The 21,305-nt window shown below is 41.2% G+C and overlaps 1 protein-coding gene across 3 annotated transcripts; it reads right to left on the reverse strand.

Moving 5' to 3' along the window:
• Nucleotides 1-218: 218 nt before the first annotated feature.
• On the reverse strand, nt 219-20,074 carry PLA2G12A (phospholipase A2 group XIIA). 3 transcript variants are annotated; one of them, XM_071555988.1, is made up of 10 exons: nt 19,705-20,074; nt 17,697-17,773; nt 15,812-15,977; nt 8,623-8,664; nt 7,858-7,900; nt 5,688-5,834; nt 5,203-5,279; nt 4,595-4,770; nt 2,291-2,447; nt 219-1,669 (listed from the first exon to the last, which is right to left on the reverse strand). In XM_071555988.1, exons 1-10 carry the CDS (start codon nt 19,952-19,954, stop codon nt 1,431-1,433), a joined length of 1,374 nt encoding a protein of 457 aa, XP_071412089.1. In that variant the 5' UTR covers nt 19,955-20,074; the 3' UTR covers nt 219-1,430. The 3 variants fall into 3 exon arrangements, with proteins under 3 accessions (XP_071412089.1, XP_071412090.1, XP_071412092.1); XM_071555989.1 differs by lacking the exons at nt 15,812-15,977; nt 17,697-17,773; nt 19,705-20,074 and adding an exon at nt 10,117-10,254; XM_071555991.1 differs by lacking the exons at nt 219-1,669; nt 2,291-2,447; nt 4,595-4,770; ... (2 more) ...; nt 7,858-7,900; nt 8,623-8,664 and adding an exon at nt 13,239-14,815 and having other exon boundaries at nt 19,705-20,070.
• Between the last annotated feature and the right edge of the window lie 1,231 nt (nt 20,075-21,305).

The following is a 21,305-nucleotide window of genomic DNA, read 5'->3' on the forward strand; positions in this document are numbered from 1 at the left end:
AATGACAGGGATGTCTTATAGAACAAAGGCTGTCTTTTTAGTACCCTTTAATATAGAAGAGCAGTAGCTCATAGGATTCTTGCACTGAGTATTAAGGACTCTTTTTCTGCAATTACTGTTTTCATTTCCCTAGCTCTGGAGACTAGACTTGTACCATAGGTAAGCTTTTTCGGTAAATATTGCTGGAAAAATAAGACATTCTCAAACTTACTATAAAATCATTTATGTTTCACTGTTGCATTTTATTAAAAGAACTTATCAAAACATTCAAACATACATGATTTATATAAAACTTAAAAGTAGCCATAGTAAGATTTCTCATCTATGATTCAGAACATAGAATAGGGAAAGACTTAACTAAAACAAAGGCAGTAAATCAATTCTTTTATCCCCACAAAAGTGGATTAAGACACTTTGCTCAGTTTGAGTTCTCCATTGTCCCTCAGAGTTAAGCATATGTACCAATAATGTAACAAAAAAAGAAAAACAAAGAAATAAAATGTTCACTTCTAGTCAGTATCATAGTCAATGTCATTGCCATTGCTGATGTACCAATTTTATGCTGACAATGCCCTATCACTTTTATGTACACGATGACAGAGTATGGCTGATCTTCTCCAGAGCCAAGATGAGGAAGAGGCTGATCCAACATCAAGGTCTGAAGTATGAAGGTTCGAATTATGTTATATTCTGCAGATCTCCCTAGAGATGTCCAGCAGCTGTAGCTTTAGAGATATGTCAAAGGCACGCTTATCCCAAGTCACGCTAAGCAAGGTGTACATGGTCTCATTTCATTACTGCTTGCTTTTCTCCTGAGGATTCAAAGCACCAACAATCTGTGATTGTGCCCCAAACATAAATGCTGTTCAAGCAGCAAGAAACCCTTTATTACTTAACCCTATTTAATTAATGCTATATTAATGCTACAATTTACTCAAGGAATTAAGTTCCTTTTCAGTATTGAGGGAAAATAAAAAAGTGTCCAAAAAGCTCAATAAAGCTACAAAAAGTGCAAGGTGGATACTGCCGTCCACAAATCTAAAAAGATGCCTTGCAAACATATTCCCTGAAAGCTGTGATCTTTGAGCAAGGTAAGTTAACCTAATGCAACATGAGAAATGTTTTGGAAATAGTAAAATGTGCCATACTTCCATGGCAAATCAAGCAAAAGGCTTTTTAGAAAATGTAATCTAGAATTTTAATTTCAATAAAATTTGAGCACCAGTCAACTTTTCCCAAATTCCCTGAGATGAACAGAGCTGTAATACTAGCTTTAAAATTGCTTTAAGGGTTTAGAAACTATTATGTGTACAAACTTAAAACAGTTGATCCCAGTGATTTTGCGAATAATCTTGTAGAATATTAGTCTCCTGAAACAAGATGTTTTAACTTCTGCAGCAAGTTAATAGTCATCATTGTTATATAACAATCTATTTAGATTTTGGATGAAAATACAACTTTTTAGTTAACATTGAGGCAAAACAAGGAATCTGTTTTTTTCCTATAGCATTCATGTCTCTGCACATATCCACTTTGCGGTGTGATACTTTCCTGTTAACGACAGTAAGAAGTTCTGTGAACTCCAAGGAAGATCCATGGTTCCTAAGCGTCTCACACAAATCTTGAATGTACCAGGACCCATTTACAGTTTCACGATGAGAATAGTAGCCTAATGTAGAATAGAAACATCAAATAATATCCAAATGTAAGTAGTGATGACTCTTGAAAAAATATATATGAGGGTCACTGTTCACTAGGTACCATCTGTATGGGATTAGTAATGGCTGTAAATCTCACTTTGCCAATCATGTAATTTTGCTGGAAAACTGTAGACAGGAAGTGGCTTTTGAGATCACTCACAGTGCTCAGCTAAGAGGGACATGATTCAGGGATTGGTAGCTTACAAGACTGTATCTGCAAATTACAAGAGAGCAGATGGGATTGAAGAGAAGGTAATGAAGAACTGGAGAGAACAGCCATGTAGTGCAGAGAAAGTTATAAGCCACCAGAATCTTACAATCCTGGAATACAGCGGAATGCTTGCTGTCAGAAGACAGCTCAGCAGCAAGATTGATGAGAATGTTTCTGTTTGGCAAATTAACTGCAACCTTGATAGTTTATTTTCACTTTTTCTCTAACACATAAGCTTCTTTCCCAGAAAAGTCACTTATCAGACATGTAAAACAGATTACATGGACCTAGTCTCATTTTTTTTGACAGCAAAATAAAGAAGTGCTCAGGATTGTTACACTGAAGTACTGGACACTGGATGTAGAATATTAGAACTTACCTTGTGCCACAGAGTAGCACATGATAAAGTCTGCACCAGCAGGCAGAGTATAGACACCAGCTGCATCAACTTCAGTCTCATTGACAGTGGATTCATTGCCAGTGTCTGTTGAATCATAAGCAATAACTGGATCATCATGTTTATCACCTCGACATGCCTGTTGGTGAGAAGTATTGTTAGGCTTCCACCTCTGCCAAAATCACCTATGTTAATATATTACTTCTGACACTAATCAGAAGGGACTTCTGTTCAGCTAGGTGTTCCACATTACCATGAGTCTGGACCATAAAGACCCATTTAAATCTCTATCATTTAAAATACTGGTAATGAAGTTCACTGAAAGCTCTGAGACGATCTCAGAGTTGGAAGAGACCTCTTGAAATCACCTAGTCCAAGCCCTTGGCTCAAGCAAGGTTTGCTCTACAGAAGGTTGTCCAGGACTATGTGCAGTCAGCTTTTAAGTATCTTCATAGATGCAGACTCTACAATCTGCCTGGGTGACTTCTTCCAGTGTTTCACTACCCTCACAGTGAAAAAGTGTTCTCTTCTGCTGAGATGGAATTCTGTATGTTTCAATTTGTTCCAGTTGCCTCTTGTCACTTGGGCAGCACTGAAAAGAGCCTGGCTCTCTCTTATTTATTCCCTCCCACCAGCTCTTGATAACATTGATAACGTTCCCCTGAGCCATCTCCTCCCAAGCTGAACAGGCCTCTCCTCATATGAGAGATGCTCCAGTCCCTTAAGTATCTTTGTGGATGATTTCAGGACTTTTCATGACTCACTCCAGTAAGTCTCTATTTTTCTTGTACTGAGGTCCCTCCCCAGAACTGGACACAGTACTTCAGATGCAACCTTGCAAGTGCTGAGTATTTAGGAAGAGTTGCCTCCCTGAGACCTGCTGGCAAGGCAGCATTGAATTCGTGTTCTGATGCACAGCCATCATTACATGCTGTTACACTTCTGCTCTTAGTTCAGTCTCAAATGTGTTAGTTGAGGGAGGGTTTTTGTGTGAGAAGTCAGTAAGTGAGTCAGTATTGTCAGTGATGCAGAAAGGCTACACATGTGGAGGATAAGAAGGTGGGAACACACTCAAAATATAAAATGTAAGACACATTACTTAAGAATTGTCACTAAAAAGAGCAAACACAAAAAATCATCTTTACAGTGATGAAGTCCCATATTGCTGTTTCCTCTGATTTCCAAATGTAAATACTAAGACAATTGTGCTGTAAACGAAGTCAGCTGATGACCTAAGTTAATTAGCTTTTTGATGAGTATATGTTACAGATGTTTCTAAGTATTACTTAAAATTGAAATATGAAAATATTTTTCCATGTTCGGCACCAGGTTAAAAAAAAAAAGGAAACCTGAACAAGTCCTAATGAAAGATGAATCAATAAAGTGCTGACTCTTGCAGCAGCCCTGTGCCTAAGGAATCTTTCATTTGGAAAAAAGGGTAATACTTGGAATTACTCTGTAAGTTACTACAATTAAAATCTGCTGAAGGCCAGTTTCATAGGTGAGTTTGCTAACTGTAATCTAGATAAGATGGGATAAAGCCCTGCATGACCCCATGATTCTGATTTGAACAGGAGGCTGGAACAGAGAGAGACCTGAGGTACCTTCCAGCTTGTATTATCCTGTGAACCAAGGAGTGAAACATGAGATTACATATGGGCTTTATTTGACCATGTAGCACAAACAATATTTCTGAGACAATAAATCCTTAAATCGATTCTTTAGACTCTACAGAGATGCCAGGTATTGGTCATAGACAAAGAAAACAACCAAAAAATCATTATCACTACAAAACCCACTCAACCAACCAACCCAGAAGTCCACAAAAAACCGAAAAGACACAACCAGAAAAACAAAACATGAAAACCAATTTCAGTTAGGATCAAGTAAAAGGACTTGCCCCTAAAGAAACAGTGCATGATAGACTTCTACAGCCTGGTCTAGGGCTGTGAGGTGTCAACTGCAGGAAACGAGCTGAGAACTTTCCCAAAAAAATGATACTGCCTTCTCTGCCATTAAATGTACACTTGACAGTCAAATCTGACATGGGCTTGATTTGTGTCTCTTCATAAAATTACTTACTAAATACAGCTATAATAACACTAGTGTACCTACAGGTTTCTTAAAAAAAACCAAACAAACAACAAAGAGAACAATCCTTGCCTTAAATGCCTTTAAAGAACAGTTTTCCGTGTGGAAAGACTATTAGGAAAACTGACGTCCTGTATTGCAGGAAGACACAGGTCAGTGTGTTTACTCCACTGAATTCAGAAAGAGATATCTTACCTGAATAATAAATATCTTTGGTTTTCCTACCAGACTCTGGCACTTGTCTCCTCTGAACATGTCTGTGATTGTCTGAATTTTGATTTTGGCATTATATGCATAAATGTGATCATTCTCACCATGACTCAGGAACACGCAAACAAAGCAGTCAGCATTACTGTGGTCATCCTTAGAGGCTGAAATAGTCAAATGGTGTTAGAATGAGTAAATAGTGATCTTGAGGTTTAAAAAACATTGTACAGTTGTATCAGATTTAATCCCTGATCTGTCCTTCTGTAAATGAAATTATTTTCAGATAGAGAAATATTGCAGGTTTGAAGGTCCATTGATTCAACATGGCTTAAGGGCCACTAAATGTAAAAAGAAGGTTACTAACTTCTCCCAGCAAGTACTTTCTTTCATCTTTTATTGAATTCATTAGTTTTCTCCATAGAAGCTTCCCTTATACTGCAATAAAATAATCTGCAGTCTAACCTGTAAGTCCTTGTAATGTTGAAGAACTTCCTTGTGCACAAAAATTGTTTTAAGTTAGATGAACAGAGAGAATGGAAGCAAAGATACCTAGAAGTTCTGCTACAAATAGATGTAATCAAAGTATAGCCTCCTACCTTCAAAAATTTTCTGCAGCACCTCTTCTGCTTTCAGATCATCAAAAACTTGGACTTCAAACCCAAGGTCTGTCAAACTATTATTAAAACACATCAGTATTACTAAAAATCTTGCTCAAATTATATGTCAGTTGCTACCAACTCAGTTGCTTTCCCTATGAGAGAATGAATATTCATGTTTATGCCTTATGTTTGAAAAAAACTACTAAAGTTTATTTTGAACTCAAATCGGTGTCAAGTACAGGTCTTATACCTAAATTTACTTCAAAAAGTTTGTCCAAAGGCTGGGGACTCACTGCAATCATAGGACTTGTGCCAGCAGTTTTTGTGACGTGAAGGAATGTGCCTTGAAGCTTTTTTATTACAGCTTTGTACTAAAGTTGCATAGGTGCTAATGTCTGTAACATTTAGGTAACTGCTTATTTGACCGTAATTTCTGAAGTTTAGATTTTTTTAAGCATTACTAAAGAAACCAAATTTCTTACCTGCGTTTCAGATTGTTTCTGTCTGCGAAAGTCCCGCGTCTGTCTGGCAGTTTTAAATGCCAAAAAAAGTGTTCATGGTTGAAGATTAATGCAATCCCTCTTCTTTGATAGTTCATTTTGTACTGTGCTGCAGGATCAAGTGCTTGTCTGTTGCCAAAGATGGAAAACATTCTTGATAAATGAGTTAATGGCTAATTGAATTACCCTCCTGTACTTCTGCAAGGTAAGAACTTTTAATTGACTAGAGGAGGATCCAATTTCAGAAGACCTCAAAATGTGCAATATCTTAGGAAGACCCTAAATCACTAGGTCTTTTTTAAAAGCTTGGGCACATTAAGCAATTAAGTAAAAATGAGGGTTGGGTGTTTACTACGGCTCCACCAGACAGGTCGAAGAGTTTCTCTACAATGCACTTGTATTTTCTCTCGTCTCATTAGTAACACAGTAAGGCATGCAACAGTGCACTTTAGACAATATCTCCATGTTATGTGTTTAGCAAAATATTATTTTAACATAAGTGAATAGTACACATGTACTTATTTGAAACTGTAGCTGTTTGCAATTTGCTTCAAGTTCTAAGTAAATCAAGTGCTGCGTCATAAGCAATAGACTATAAACTGGTGATGAGGTGCTAAGAGTGGTGTATCTTGCAAAAGGATAACAAATATTTATTTTTATACTAACAAAGTGAAAGCTATGACAATACAACTGTCCATCTAAGCTTTTAGCTACTAATCAATAAAATCCTAAAGCTGAAGGATAGAGGTGTTCTAAAGGACAGAATAAATGGCCTACCACCTTTTAAGTAGAGAACTTTGTCATAACACAAACTCATGAAGTCCTGTGTGTTTGGGAGTAGCATTCAGCAATTTTATTGGTTTATGATCGCAACACAACACAGAAGTGTGTAACAGCATGCTCTGGACTTGGTTGTAGACCCACACTTATGCCAATGCTTGGATCCAAAAGATCATTTTCAAGTACTGACATGGCTGTATTTTGAGAGATCTAGCAAACAATCTTTATGCTTTTGCAGACAGTTATGAGTGCAGAAAATAGAAACTAAAATGCTTATGGCAACAGCACTGGCAATAGACAAGGACAGTGTTGTAAGTGCACAGAATGACAGTCCAGTTTGTGCTGCCCTAGGACTGGTTCTAGTCAGAGCTGTCATTTTTGCCATGTTACTGTTTTTTTCCTGCTTTAGAATATTCAGGTTTGGTGCAATTGGTGGAGAAGTTGGTTAGAGTATTTGCCTACAGACGTTACTTGAAGATCACAGTTTCATCAGCAAAATGCTTTGTTTTCACAACAAAATACAACAGTTATCCATGAACAATTTCTGCTTCTCCACTTCACTATGAAAAGCCCATTAATTAAACATCTTTTGGTAACAACTACGTAAGAATTCAGAGAACAGGAATTTTGGATGACTGTTCAAAGTCTGGGCGTTTCAACAATATTGGCTGGATAACAAATACAAGAAGTTGGGTGCTTTATCACGCTCTCCCCAGTTTGAGTACTTAACATGAAAAAATCCAAAGATTATAAACTTTAGCCTTGTAATTATGAATGATGTTTCACCTGTGCCAGTATAAGAATTTATTCAGATTTTGAAAATTTCCCTAGGATTTGGCTAGATGCAAGGCTAGGAGGGATTTTGGATCATTAGGTGCCCGGATGCTATGAATGACCATTAAAGTGTGATTTTCTAAACAGTTCTAACTCTGCTCAGCTGTATTCACTGAATGAGTGGGCAGATAAAGTTATCAGGCAGGTACTTTACTGTTTCCAGGGCTAGATGATGTTGCAAGGTAGAACAGGAAAAATCTATGGAATCGCTATCCTGTTGTCCCTTTACCCTCTGTCTAGAGGAATATATTCCTGTGCTACAGTCTATTACTTAGTCTGTCCAATTGTTCCTTAGATTGTGATGGCATTTTTGCCACAGTCTCTCCACATTGCCTAACATAAAAGGATTCCACTCCTAATAGTCCCTTGCACATGCCTTCATGATAAGGGTGCTTCTGCATCTGGTGTTGCTAAAACTAGAAACATGTTCTGTGAGTTGGCGGAGTTGAATAATTCCATCACATTCTTAACAAAAATCAGAAAACCCTGCACGGATTTCAATGCCATGGCCCATCTCTCTCTGCCATCAGAACTTTACCTTATGTCGAATGCATCTACTTCTGTGACATTCTGATTTCCATCTGTTAGAGATCAAAAAGTGATTAGCCACAAAATCACTCATCAAAAAGGAACAATTTGAACTTATGCATTCATAAACTTTAGCTGTTAATGTGAACCAAAAGCTCATTTACACATCACTAAGTAGGCATGCACTTAAACAGCCTCATTAGCATTTGTCTTCACCCATAGCTTTTGGAGGCTGTCCTGAAAGTTCTAATTCCAGCATCTGAATTTCAGATGGTCAAGACATGCATATTTGCTATTTGTGTGTCTATACCTATACATCCATATTCAGAGATAGTAATTTTATATAACTAACTAGCTGGCTGTATTTTTTTAGAGTCTCTCAATAGTTACAATTTTATATAATTTAAAAATAGTGGTGTTCCTTTTATTTCAATAATGCTGCTAATACAAAGCTGAGCATTCTCTTTGAGGTTGGATGCAGCACCTGAATCAGAGTAGTGTAACAGTATGCGTAGCTAATGACAACTGAGAAGATGCAAGATTTATACCTGTTCTGTTAAACTATAGACATAACTATCTCTGGTAACAGAACGGACACAAAGATAACAACATGGGAACAACAGGGAACATGCACATCTTGAGAGTGTGCAGAACTACAGACTTGCAGAAGCTTAGAACAAAATATTTATTCCTTTCACTTAATCAATGAAAATCACAACTTCTGCTACTATTGGTGGAGACCACCACATTATGAAAATTATATACTCTACTATACCTGCAGTGGTCAGTGTAGGTCTGCTGTCCAACTGGATGTGGCCTGCAGTTAGAAGAGGAGTCACATATACATAGATTTTACAAACTACTTCATATATATGATACTACCTTTTCACATGTTTTCCCCATGTTATTAAAGCCTTTTGCAAAACTAACATAACTGTGTATTGATAAAGGAGAAAAGTTCATAAAGACATGAGAATAAACTTTCAGAAATCTGGACTTGGCTTTAGCAGCTTTAATGTTGAACAGCACAGGAGAGCAGGGGGGGTGGCTCAAAGGCAGTAACAAGTGTTCCTTACATTTAAGCTTCCCACTGGCAAATATCGATCAGGTGCGGTGTCTTACAATTATGGGTGGTATCCTGAATGCACAGAAAAAGCTACTTCTTTTCCTTTGAAACATAACATGGAGGTCAGACTAAATTAAGTGTTGATAGAACACTGCAAGAACACCTGTGCTTCTTGATAACAGGAAGACAAAGATCTTTTAAGAGTGCATCTTTATGTTACATTTACGTGGTATTTTTGCTTCTGTAACTGAGATACGGCTTATGCTTTTGCCTCAGCCCAAGGAGAGAGGGGCAATGCTCTCCCCCCAAAAACAGATCATAAAATGTCACAGTCATCAAACTTTTAAGACAGAAAATACTGTCATGTAGACATAGGATGAACAGAATTCCTGGGCCAGAGAAAACTGGGGAATTATGGTTTTCCTGTTATTTAAATTCTCTTTAGTGAGCTCCCAGGGTTTACCTTTTCATTGCCATTCTCATACTGGTGCTTTATTCAAGTAAACACTACTTGAATTATCATGATTCATAAAGTTTTCTGCTTGTCTTACACAGCCTTGTTCTCAAAGCTGATTGCTCTCAATGGGACTGTCTTAGATCTCGTGAAAATGGATTGTTTCAAAGGAATCAAAAATCAGGTAAGCACTGGATTACACTGGGATCTGACAGCATCTTTCCCTGGATACTTTTAGTCTCAATAGGTCACCATGTGGGACGAAGGACACGGCACTTGGAAAACACTGGTAACCAAGTAGCACAAAAAAAAAGTCCCTGTAAGCCAAGCTGCATCTTCGGGAACTCAGCCCGCGCATTTGCGGCCCTCTCTTTTGACCTCCTGTTACACATCGGGGACCTTCCCCGTTCTGTGCCCCTGGGCCGGGAGCGGCGCGACTGCCCCGGCGGGGAGCGCTGGGCTTGGCGTGCGGATCCATTTCCGCACCGTCTATTTCCGCGTCCGTCGCCGCCGTCCTTCCCCCCCGACACGTACCACCTTCCCTGCTGCCTTCTCCGCACGGAAGGCAAGGGAGCTGAGGCCCCTCTTCCCACGAACCCGGGAGAGCCCTCCGGCCCTCGCAGGACCCTCTCCCCGCTGCCCCTCGCAAGCAGCGCATCCTGCCCCTCCGCCGGGATCCCGCATCCACTGCGCATCCTGCCCCGCGGGGACCCGCACCCACCGCGCCGCCTTCCCCACCGCCCCCGCACCTGCCGGCGGCCGCCGCTCCGAGCCCGACATGACGGCGAACAAAGGCAACGCGGCTGCCGCTGAGCTGAGCCGAGCCGAGCTCTCCCTTGCCTTGCCGTGCCGTGCCCGGACCGCCCCCTCGGGGCGGGCGTTTGTCGCCCTTCGCTCTGGCCGCCGCCGGGAACCGGGAAGTGCCGTGGGGCCGCGGGGCGGACACAGCCGAAGGGTGATGTGTGAAAAAGTGTGCCCTGCCTTACTTGTGTTCATCACCGACCGTGTGTGAGTAACTGCATCGCGATACACAAAATCATCGTTCTGAAACGTGGTGAGAAGCTCCTGTATTTACTAGCTTGAGGTTTTTCAAAGCTGCCCTCAAAGCCCCCTTACTGTAAGCCTCCTTTCTTGTAAGACTCCTCCTCCTCCTCAAAATGCATGGTCTCTATTGCATCAGTCCTCTTCGACGATTGCACAACTGGGAGGAGAGTGACAAGGTGTAGAAGAGAGTGCCGAGGTGCCTTAGCAAGTGCTGCTATCGCCAGTCTGTCCATCATACAGCACTTACTGTTCGCTGGGTCGATTGTGTGAGAAACAAGTTTCTAAACTAAAGCCAATGACAAAAAGACTTTCTTCTATGTAAGAGCTTTACAGATTTGTACAGTTGGAGGGATCTGAATTTTCTACCCAGCCTGTTTCTCGGTAGGCTCTAGGATAAATTCGGATGTGAATACTCAGAGATTGCTACAAGATTGCCACCAGCACAAAACCAGGCAGATTTAAAGTGGGATTTTAAGGATTTTTACCCAGTCCATTTCGTCTCGTTTTGCACAGGCATCTTGCACGGGTAAATCTTTTACACAAGATGTCTCCATTTTGGTTAAGGGAGCCATGGGTATTTCCAGTTACCTTTCCTTGGTTTCCCCCTTGTTTGGACTGGTTACCTTCAGCCTGCCAAGTAGGCAGCTGGATCAAAGTAAAACTGTTGATTCAATTGTCTTTGTGTTTACTTTAGTTAGAACATGATACTATCAGAAGAGTTTTGCATCTTCCACTGTGTAGTATTTAAGGCTCCTATCAAGCAGATTCATCTTTTTTTGCAACTGCTTATCCCAGCCCTCTCAGCTCACTCTAGAGAATCCTTTGTGAAGTAGCAGCTGTGTATCCAGAACTTTGAAAGAGCTTTGTGTTCAGCAGTTTGAACTCCTATCAGCCACGTTCTTCAGTCCAACACTTTGCTTAGATCCTAACAAGACAAACATTTTCTCAGCTTTGTTTTGCTTGAGGCTTAGAGTATACTCAGCAGTCAGCCACTGTGTTCACGAGTCATCAGGAACTTGACTGCAGCATATGAAGCCTAAGGTAGTGTTTGACTGGTGTGCGTTATAAGATAGCTTTTTGATATATGTGCCTATACACATTTTGAAATGCTTTCAGATTGTTGCTTCACCGTAAGTGGGTATTTTTTGGAGAAAGCATTATGGATTGAATTAGAACTGCAGTCTGAAGAAGGAAGTTTGTTTGTGCTCACCCTCCACTGATGGATGCCCAGCCAGAGCTGTCCTGAGTTGCCTTCCAACATCTTGTGTATTTCCAGCCTCCTTGCTGGCAGGGCAGTATGAGGAGCTGTGTCTTATAATTATTCTCAATCTAAATCCAAACCCACATTGTATCTGCTGCTAGGAAAAAAATTACCTACCCCAGCCAAAACCAGGATAGGCATTAAATCTTTTCCATATGTTTGTATGTAACATGCGTATATATAAAAACACACACATATAAAAAATATGTAAGTTCTCAAATGGTATGATTAATCTTGGAGGTGATAGATAGCCTTCATTTCAAGGCTGTGGTCTGCATAATTTGTATAATTTGCAGGTAACTACAATCAAGAATTTCTGCTACAGAAGAAGCTTGCACAAAGCAAGGACTCCTTGGAAAATGTGAAATGTTTCCTGTGGTTTGCAAGCAGAACTATCAAAGTGCTATCCAGCAGTATTAAAGCTCTTTTGAGAGTTACACATAATTTGAAGGAAACTCGGGAATGCTTTCATGGTATAATTACAGGTCAATACAGAAGGGAACATCCCTGGAGGTTTTTAAACTGAGATTGGACATGGCACTGAGTGCCATTATCTAGTAAATGGACTGCAGCTGGACCAAGGGTTGGACTTGATGATCTTGGAGGTCTTTTCCAACCCAATCGATTCTATGATTCTATGAAAACCCAGCTCCTTCCAACAGTAAAGATTTTCTGTGCTGTCATGAATTAAACCCTGCTACAACTAAGTACACATGTATGCATACACATACGATGGAGAGGAGAATCAGAAAAAGTAGAACTCATGGGCTTAGGTAAGAACACTTTAATAACTGAAATAATAAATAAAAATAATAAAAGTGTAAAGGATAGAGAGTAACAAACCCCAAGACAGACAAGTCACACGCTACATACAACTGCTTACCATCCACTAACTAATGCCCAGCCAGTTCCCAAGCAGCAATCAATGCTTCCTAGCTGATCAAAATACAAACTTGCCCCCCATTTATACACTGAGCATGATGCTCTATAGTGTGGAATATCCCTTTGGCCAGGGTGGGTCAGCAGTCTCGGCCATGCTTCCTCCCAACTTCTTGTGCACCTCCTCACTGGCAGAGCATGGGAAAATGAAAAGTTCTGGACTTAAGGTAAGCAACAACTAAAGCATCAGTGTGTTTATCCACATTGTTCTCACACTACATCCAAAACACAGCACTGCACCAGGTACTAGGAAGAAAATGAAATCTATCCTGTCCAAAACCAGGACGTGTTTATTTAAGGATCTGGTTTAAGCCCATCTGTACTGAACTCAATAGCTATCTAATTGAATGATTGCATTTTGGACTCATTGTGGTACTTTTCTCATTTTAAACAAGCAATGTCATTCGTTATCATTCCCTGCTTTGGTGTTAAAACATTTTTAGGGTTACAACTGTGGAATTCCAGGGTAATTCACAGTTGTTTCAATTCTATGGTAGAAGATACCAAATTTACCAAATTTGGAGGAGCCACAAGTTCATCAAGCACAGTTTTGAAAAACTATAGTAATACTTCTCTTGCAGTGCTATTTCATATCCACAAATAAGAAAAGAAACCCTGAAGCATGGCTGAAGAACTGTAGCAGGAACTTTTTAATCAGGCACTTAGATTCAATGTTATGTACTACAAGGTCCAGTGACAAATAAACCAAAAATACAGCAGATAAAGAAAAAACATAAAAGTCCTTCCAAAGAAGAAATCACATTATAGTTCATGAGTCCAGTAAATTTTATGCATTTAGCATGGTTTCTATTCTCTGTTCACAGATGCAGTATTTTAATTTTCATTCCTCTCCTGTGGATATCTAAAGCAGAATCAGGGCAGTGTGAAAGCCAATCAGTATGTTTATAATAGAGGACCTCATGCAGAACTTGAATAAGGACTGACACCTGTAGATAAGCAATGCAAACTGAGTAGAGAGACCAAACCCCAAATAATTCAGATATCAGGTGATTTTAGCTAGAGAAGTCAGAGAGGGAACAGATGACAGCAGTACAGGCCCAGATGTTGCTCAGCCTCACAGAGGTCATGGGAACAGATGACAAAAATATAGGCTGAAATATCTTTCTGCCTCATAGAGGACATCTTAAATAAAAACGTTTGTTGGGCATACTGATCTTAACTCTGGAACTTGCTTTTAGTTTTCATCACAATGTACTAAATGAAAACAAAGATGAATACATTTGTGCCACAAGACAAATATAAATCAACAAGTCTAAACATTACATTCCTTCTGTGCACATAATACACAACAAAAATATTTTATTTAAAAATAGACATTTGACAAATTTTTTAAAATAACATAGAAACTACATTTCACCATTTTGTCTAATCAGAAACATATCCTTAGGTTGCAAACTGTTCATTTTACTGGTCAAGCCTTGTAAGGACTAACATACTCTTTCTGTAAAGTGCTGCAGAAATAAGGCTGATACAGAATCAGGTAGAAATCTGTAGTGCAGGTGTATATGGGCTTGGGGTATTTTGGTTGTTTTTATAAAAACAAACCCGAAGGACAGGATGTATCAGAGAGAACTGAAGGCAATGGTACCAGAAACATGGAAGTACAGGCTATTTAAGATGTCATGTTGATGCACACAAAACACTCTCCTGTTGGATCCATTAGGTGCATCTAGTAAATGTAAAATTTAATCTATATTAAAAATCATCTGAGAATTCAATATAACTCTTCAGTGCCTCTGACATCCCCATTATGGAGTTTTCTTTAAAATGGCACTAGTATTGTTGTATACTAGTATTGTAGTGTTGTACAGTAACATGCCCTGAGCAGACTTATGCCAAAGGAAACTAATTTCAGTTTCCAAGTTTCTGTCATAAAATGGAAGAGAAATATTTGTCTCTTTTTTACATTAATAAGAGTATCGTAGTGATTTTCAAATCAGTGTATTCAGGTCAGTGTTTAATATATGACTGTCTGAAAAGCATAAGGCTTTGTAACCAAAGACTTGCTTCATTTCAGCTGAATTTTCGACTGTATTCTGCAACGTGAGATCTCCAAGTCTTCTTTCAGAGATCTGTCTTACCCTCATAATGACACATACATGCAGCTCTCTGGCTATCCAGGTATGGTTTACATCCTAAATGTATAACTGCATCAAACAACAGCTGAACAGCTGATTCACAAGCTGCAAGCAAAGAAGAGTTCAGTTAAAAGTACTCTTTGAATGGAATATGAAACTAACAGAAATAACTCTGGCAAAATGAGAATGACTTAAGAAAGAAGCAATCTTCTCTGGGCATAGCAAACAGATTGTCAAACAAAAGACTGAACCAATACAGAGTCATGTAACTTTTGAATAAACAGTTTTCATACGCCAAACAAGAATATTCAGTGCATACGGAATGTCACCTGTATTAGAAACATACTGAGCCTTGGAAAGATGAAAGACCTGGTTTATGCCTTCACTCTTTGCATCCCAGTTTATGAAGATGTTTCAATTTTTTAACATTGGCTCAACAGAACAGAACAAATACTCAGCAGTTTTGACTCTAAGGACTAATGCGATTGCAGTTAAATGAATTTGGGAAGTTCAAACACAGGCTCGTTCTAAAAACTCACTGCTGTCAGTGGGACTACTTACTGTGAAAGTGACATTGTCTAAGTTAAAATGTGGTTATGTCATGTGTCCATGAGATGCAGGCCAACAACCAGAAGGAGTATCACACGGCCTGTTACTAAGGAACCTAACATTTATTCACTATGGGACAGCATGAACTACTTGCACTATGACTGTGTTATTATTCTAATCATAAAAGAAAATGATTCGAAATGATTCCATATTTTCCTACAGCTTACTAGCAATCATATGTAGAAATCACCCAGCAGAATAGTTGTTCAGCTACGTTAGAGTAAATATAAGAATTATACATCAATTTTGCTTAAGCTGTATTCCCATATTCTCACTCCTAAATGGGAAGCATTATTTTTTACCCTAAAGTTAAAACTAACCTTAACTGACGGTAAGTTTTAACCCCGATCATTTTCCTATGCTGGGTCATTGATGTCAGTACAAGTGTCTGGGCTGCACAGCAGAGGGACAGAACAAGGCTTCTTTCAGTAACAGCATCAGCTTATGAAAATAGGGACTTACTGCCCAGCACAAAGGCTTTTTCACACTTACCCTGGACACTCTCTGAGATTCCAAGTGTTTTCTGCACATCTCTGCAAATTTTTGAGAGGCAGGACTGAAACTGCTCATCACAGTCATTTTTCTTATTGTTACAAGTATCGTAGCATCTGTCATGTTGATTGCAGCACTTTGTCATTGAAGGGATACCGATGTCAAACTGTGAAGAAAACACACACACAGAGGTAGTCCATTGGTATTCCACTTAAGAAAGATACAGCCTATGAATAGACTGTAACAGAAATTAAGAACTACTGCAATCAATCCAGCTGTCATTCACTTATCTATTTTGCTGTTCACCTCTGGTAAGGTGTGGTGGTTTGACCTAGTCAGCATCGAAGCACCCAGAGAGATGCTTGCACACCCCCTGCCCCATCTCATGGAATGGAGGGGAAAATAGGAAGAGCAAAAGCAAGAAAACATGTGGGTTGAGATAAAGAGTTTAATAGATGAATAGAACAAGAAAAATATGTCCCAAAACAAGCAGCACAAAAGCAATCATTCATCACATCTCACAAGTAAAGGGGATGCCAAGCCAGTCTCTGAGCAACAGCCTCCACAGAAGCCATACACAGGATCTACCACCATCCCCATCCCATCTTCTCCCACTACTCCAGTTTTTATTGCTGAGCACCACTATGTAGTATAGAATATCCTCTGTTCAATTTGTGTCAGCTGCCCCAGCTGTCCCCTCCCAACAACTTGCCCAGCCCCAGCCTATGCTCTGGGGTGGTGGATGGGCAGAGTGGGGGCAAAAGAGAAAGTCCCTAAGCTGTGCAATCACTGTTCAGCAACAGTCAAAACCATCAGCACTGTTTTAGCCCAAAATCCCAAACATGGTGCCATGCAGCCTGCTATGAGGGAAGGTAACTCCATCCCACCCAGACACTGTACGTAAGTGTTATGGTTTAACCCCAGCCAGCAACTGTACCACACAGTGGCTTGCTTGCTCTTCCTCCCTCCTCTCCACTGCCTCCAGTGAGATGGGGAGGAGATTCAGAAAAAAACACTTGGGGGTTGAGATAAGGACAGTTTAATAACTGAAACAAAGTAAAATATAGTATTAATAGTAATGATGATGATGAAAAGGAGATAGGAGAAATAAAACCCAAGACAGATAAGTGATGCACCATACAGTTGCTCAAGACTTACTGACTGATGCCCAGCCTGTCCCCAGCTGGGATCAGCCCACCCTGGCCAATCCCCCAAGTTTACATACTGAGCATAATGTTCTGTGGTGTGGAATATCCCTTTGGCCAGTTCAGGTTAGTTGTTCTGGCTGTGCTCCCTCCCAGCTTTTTATGCAACTCCTCACTGCCAGACAACAGGAAACTGCGGAGTCCTTGGCTTAAGGTAAGCACTACTGAGCAAGAGCCAAAACCACCAGTGTGTTATCAACACTGTTCTCATTGTGATCCCTAAAACCAGCACTGCACACCATCTACAAAGAACAAAATTAACTCTATCCCAGCCAAAACCAGGACAATAAGCTAACTTTCATTTTCTTTCTAGCATTAAGGAAAAAGGATTAGTGTCAGTAAGGACAGCAAGAGTCAGAGCCAAACCCTTGACTCTCACGGTTGTGGTTATTCAAGGCTTTCAAGATTGTAATGAACAAAACACTAAGCCAAACATAAACAAAATGAGAAATTAATCATCAACATTACATTTTGTTTGAAAATATTTACACTATGTTTGTTAACAATACTAACATTTTCCAAATGTTGCTACTAGAGCATGTGTTGGAGCTGATGAGAGCACGGACATTGTATATCGATGCTGTCTCATTCTTAGAATGGGGGAGGGAAAAAAATCATTACACTGAGGAAAGCTGGTGTATGAAAGACAGACAAAGAAGCCCCAAAATGGAAATACTTACCTGAACTCCAAATAGAGGGGATCCACAGCCATTTGGTGGTGATGGTTTATATCCATAGCGAGGAATGGGCTTTGATCCTGAAAAAGGTGGTTTATCATGTCTCAAACAGGCTTTTTGCTTAGAATTTTTGTACTGTCAAAACTCACCACTGGCATTTGTAGAGGGTAAGACACTATCACTCATATTTTTAACTTAAACATATATTCAGGCACCTGCATATCAATAATCCTTTCAAAATTACAAATCACGAGTGTCAATGTTAGTTTCACAAGTTTAAAAAAAAAAAATACTTGAGTTACTAAAATTGCTGTGTCAGTTAAGTATGCAATATGTAGGATTATATTACAGGACAGAGTACTTTAGTGTAACGTCATTAATATTTCAATAGTTTATATGCAATCAACAGTAGTGCTGTGATTTTTTTAGCTTAACCTTTAATATTAACTGGAATGAAACACTGTTTTTATTTCTATAGCTGTAATGTTAATAGAATTTAAATGAGTAGAGACTGTTAAAGTCATGTCTCCCTAAATACTCACTAGTTCAGTAAGCCAAGGAATTCTGCATCCAAAGTTAAGGAAAACTGGGGAGTTAATTTGAAAAACTACCCTCCAACTTGTTTTGATATTGGAAACAAACTAAGGTGACAATTCAAAGTAATGGAGAAGAAAAAACACATTTGAAAGGTGCATATTATGGTTCAGCAGGAAATGTCACGCTGTCCTGACCACTCTTGTGGAACCAGCCAGGGTGCCAGCACCAAACCAATTTCTTGACTTAACAAATAATCCAACACATTTAAATGGGCATGAGGCAATTCAGTGGATGCAGGCCATGGTAAGCCTCCAACTTTGGGAGCACCACTGAAAAGCCTGGCAAGAAACCCCCTTTCTGGAGCATTTCCCAGATGGCACTTGGGACAGGGATGGCTGAGGAGCCACCTCCAGGCAGGTTATCATGGAATGGGTCAGGCTGGAAGGGACCACAGTGGCTGGTCAATTTTCCTGCTCAAGCAGGGTTATCCTAATAACAATAGTCTAATATAGTACTAGTAGTCTAATATCTTAACAATAATAATAATCTATCAGGTCATGCCAATTTGAGCTGCCTAGATTAGATTTTAGGTAAACTAGGAAGTCAAAACGCAGGGAAGAAGCACGGATGTCCTCTGCTGGTAGCAGCAAGATTGACAGACAGGAGGATGCATTCCTTCCGCTGGCAAAGGTGGCTGCCATCAAAAGCTGTTATTTAAACAAGGCTGTGAAGCAACAAATTCCACTGCTCAGATTTATGCTTTTCTGTTCCAAAGTGAAATGTTCAGGAGTACTTGTAAATAACCAGCTGGGAGGGAGCAATTCTTTCCCCTCCAGGGTTTTACTACTGTGCACATCAGCTACGCATTTGACAATCAGTCAAAGGCAAACGTCGCTATTTAAAAATCACACTGAGAGAACTGCTTATGTGTATATATGTTATATACATGTTACGCATGTATTTAAAGATATATCATTATCATGGCTGGGCTTCGCGAAGGAAGATTTGGGCAGGGCTCTCCCCAGGTGGGTGTGCCCTTCCAGCCTGCGCAGTGGATCTTTTAGGTAAGGCACAGCGTGCACAGAACTGGCCCCACCGTTTAACTCCTAAAGTTCATCTGCCACGGCCGAGCGAGCTTGGACAGTGACAGTGAAGTCCTCAAGACCAGGAACCTACAGTCCCCGGTATTGCCAGGAGGTCTCCCACCCAAGTACTAAACCGGGACTGAACCTGCTTAGCTCCCGAGATCTGACGGGATCGGGTGTCAGGTGACATTTAACTGCCTATTAAACATACACACACGCGTAAGAACGTGCTTGCTGAAGCTGATGTATTTGTACGTACAGACACCGGTACGAGTGGCTGGCGAGGCTTCCCCGCGGCAGCGCCGCTGCCCTGCCCGGCACCGTTCCCGGCGGGAGCGCTGCCTCCCCGGCCCGGGAAGCTCCCTGTGCCTCCCGTGCCCTGCGCTCACCGTCGCTGCACTTGTACCGGCACAGCCCGTCCTCGCCGCCCAGCAGGTCGAGCGCCGCGTTGAGGAACACGTCGATCTTGTGCACTCCGTTGCGGATCGTCTTCAGCGTCATGCGCCAGTCGGGGCTGTGCGGCGCCTCCTGGCCCCGCGCGGGCCGCCAGGCCCCGCCGCCCGCCAGCACCAGCAGCAGCGGCGGCAGCAGCAGCGGCGGCAGCAGCAGCGGCGGCCCCGGCAGCAGGACAAGGGCCATGCCGCCCCCGTCCACCCGCTAGGCCGCCTCGGCCGCCCGGCTGGCCCAGCCCGCCGCCATCGCCGCCGTCATCGCCACCGCCGGCCCCTCCCGGCCGCGGGGAGGGGCTGGGGCTGCCCCGCCCGGCCCGCGCCCTCGGCGCTGCCGCAGAGGGAGGTCACGTTGTCCTCTGTGCGGGGCGGGGACATGTCTCGAACCTGCCCAGCTGAGCAGGGACCTGGCAGGTGCTGTGGCGAAGCGGAACTGCAGGAGTCTGCTAGTTGGGAAAACCTTTACTTGATGCTTGTGCTAGAAGTGGAGAACTTGGCGTTGCTACACATGAAAGAGACAGCAATACTCGTCCGGAGAAGGGCAGTGAAGCGGGTGAAGGGTCTGGTGTGCATGTCCTGTGAGGAGCAGCTGAGGGAGCGGGGGGTGTTCAGCCTGGGGAAGGGGAGGCGGAGAGGGTAGCTTATCATTCCCTATAGGCACCTGAAAGGCGCTTGTAGCCAGGTGGGATTTGGTCTCTTCTCCCAGGCAGCTGGTGGCGGGGTAAGAGAAATGTTCTAGTTGGTGTGGTATCAGTCATAGTTTGGACTGGGTGGACTCAGCGCTCTTTTCCAACCTACTTGATTCTGTGATTCTGCGTTTTGGAGGAGAAGCAGAAAGGCTGATTTTTGAGCCAGCCATTGTGTCTCTGTGTCTGTAGGGCTGAATGGAAGGTTTTGTGCGAGCCTCGTCGGGGCTTGGATCACACGCCGCTTGCGGCAGGAGCATGCCCAGACCCTCACACTGCGCTCTCTCCATCACATTCCCGGGGAGGACCTGCATTAAAACAGCCAGAAAAACATGGCCCTTTGGGAAGCACGTGCATTTTGAAGAAGAAGGGAAAAAGGGCAAAGGAGTATATGATGGAAGACTTAAAATTTTAACCTAATTTCATGATGTTCAGTGTGAAGGAAACTGATCTGGTGACATTTACACATGCAAGTGATTCAGTTTCTGGTAACATAATGAAAAGTGCAAGATGAGGTTGTAAAACAGAGTAAAAGAAAGTATATCTATTAAACATTAAAAGTCCAGTCTTGATTTACTGAAGATAAAAACCAGACCAAAATGAACTTGCTTGCCATACATCCTGTTTGGTTTTGTGGATTTCTTTTTAATTAACATTTTATTTTAATTTTAGGTGCTTTACAGATGAGCTGAAGTGGAACCATGTGGAAATTGTTTTAATTTTTGTAATGAAAACTGATTTAGGATGTGCAGAATCCCTCAGAAAATAGTAATACTTGGCTTCAGGGCAAAAGTTAATATAAAGAAGAACAGGAAATGGAAAGAAGACCAAGAGACTTTCAGATCAACAGGCAGA

This window comes from Pithys albifrons, chromosome 5 (genome assembly GCF_047495875.1).
Source record: "Pithys albifrons albifrons isolate INPA30051 chromosome 5, PitAlb_v1, whole genome shotgun sequence".
Classification (NCBI taxonomy): Eukaryota; Metazoa; Chordata; class Aves; order Passeriformes; family Thamnophilidae; genus Pithys; species Pithys albifrons.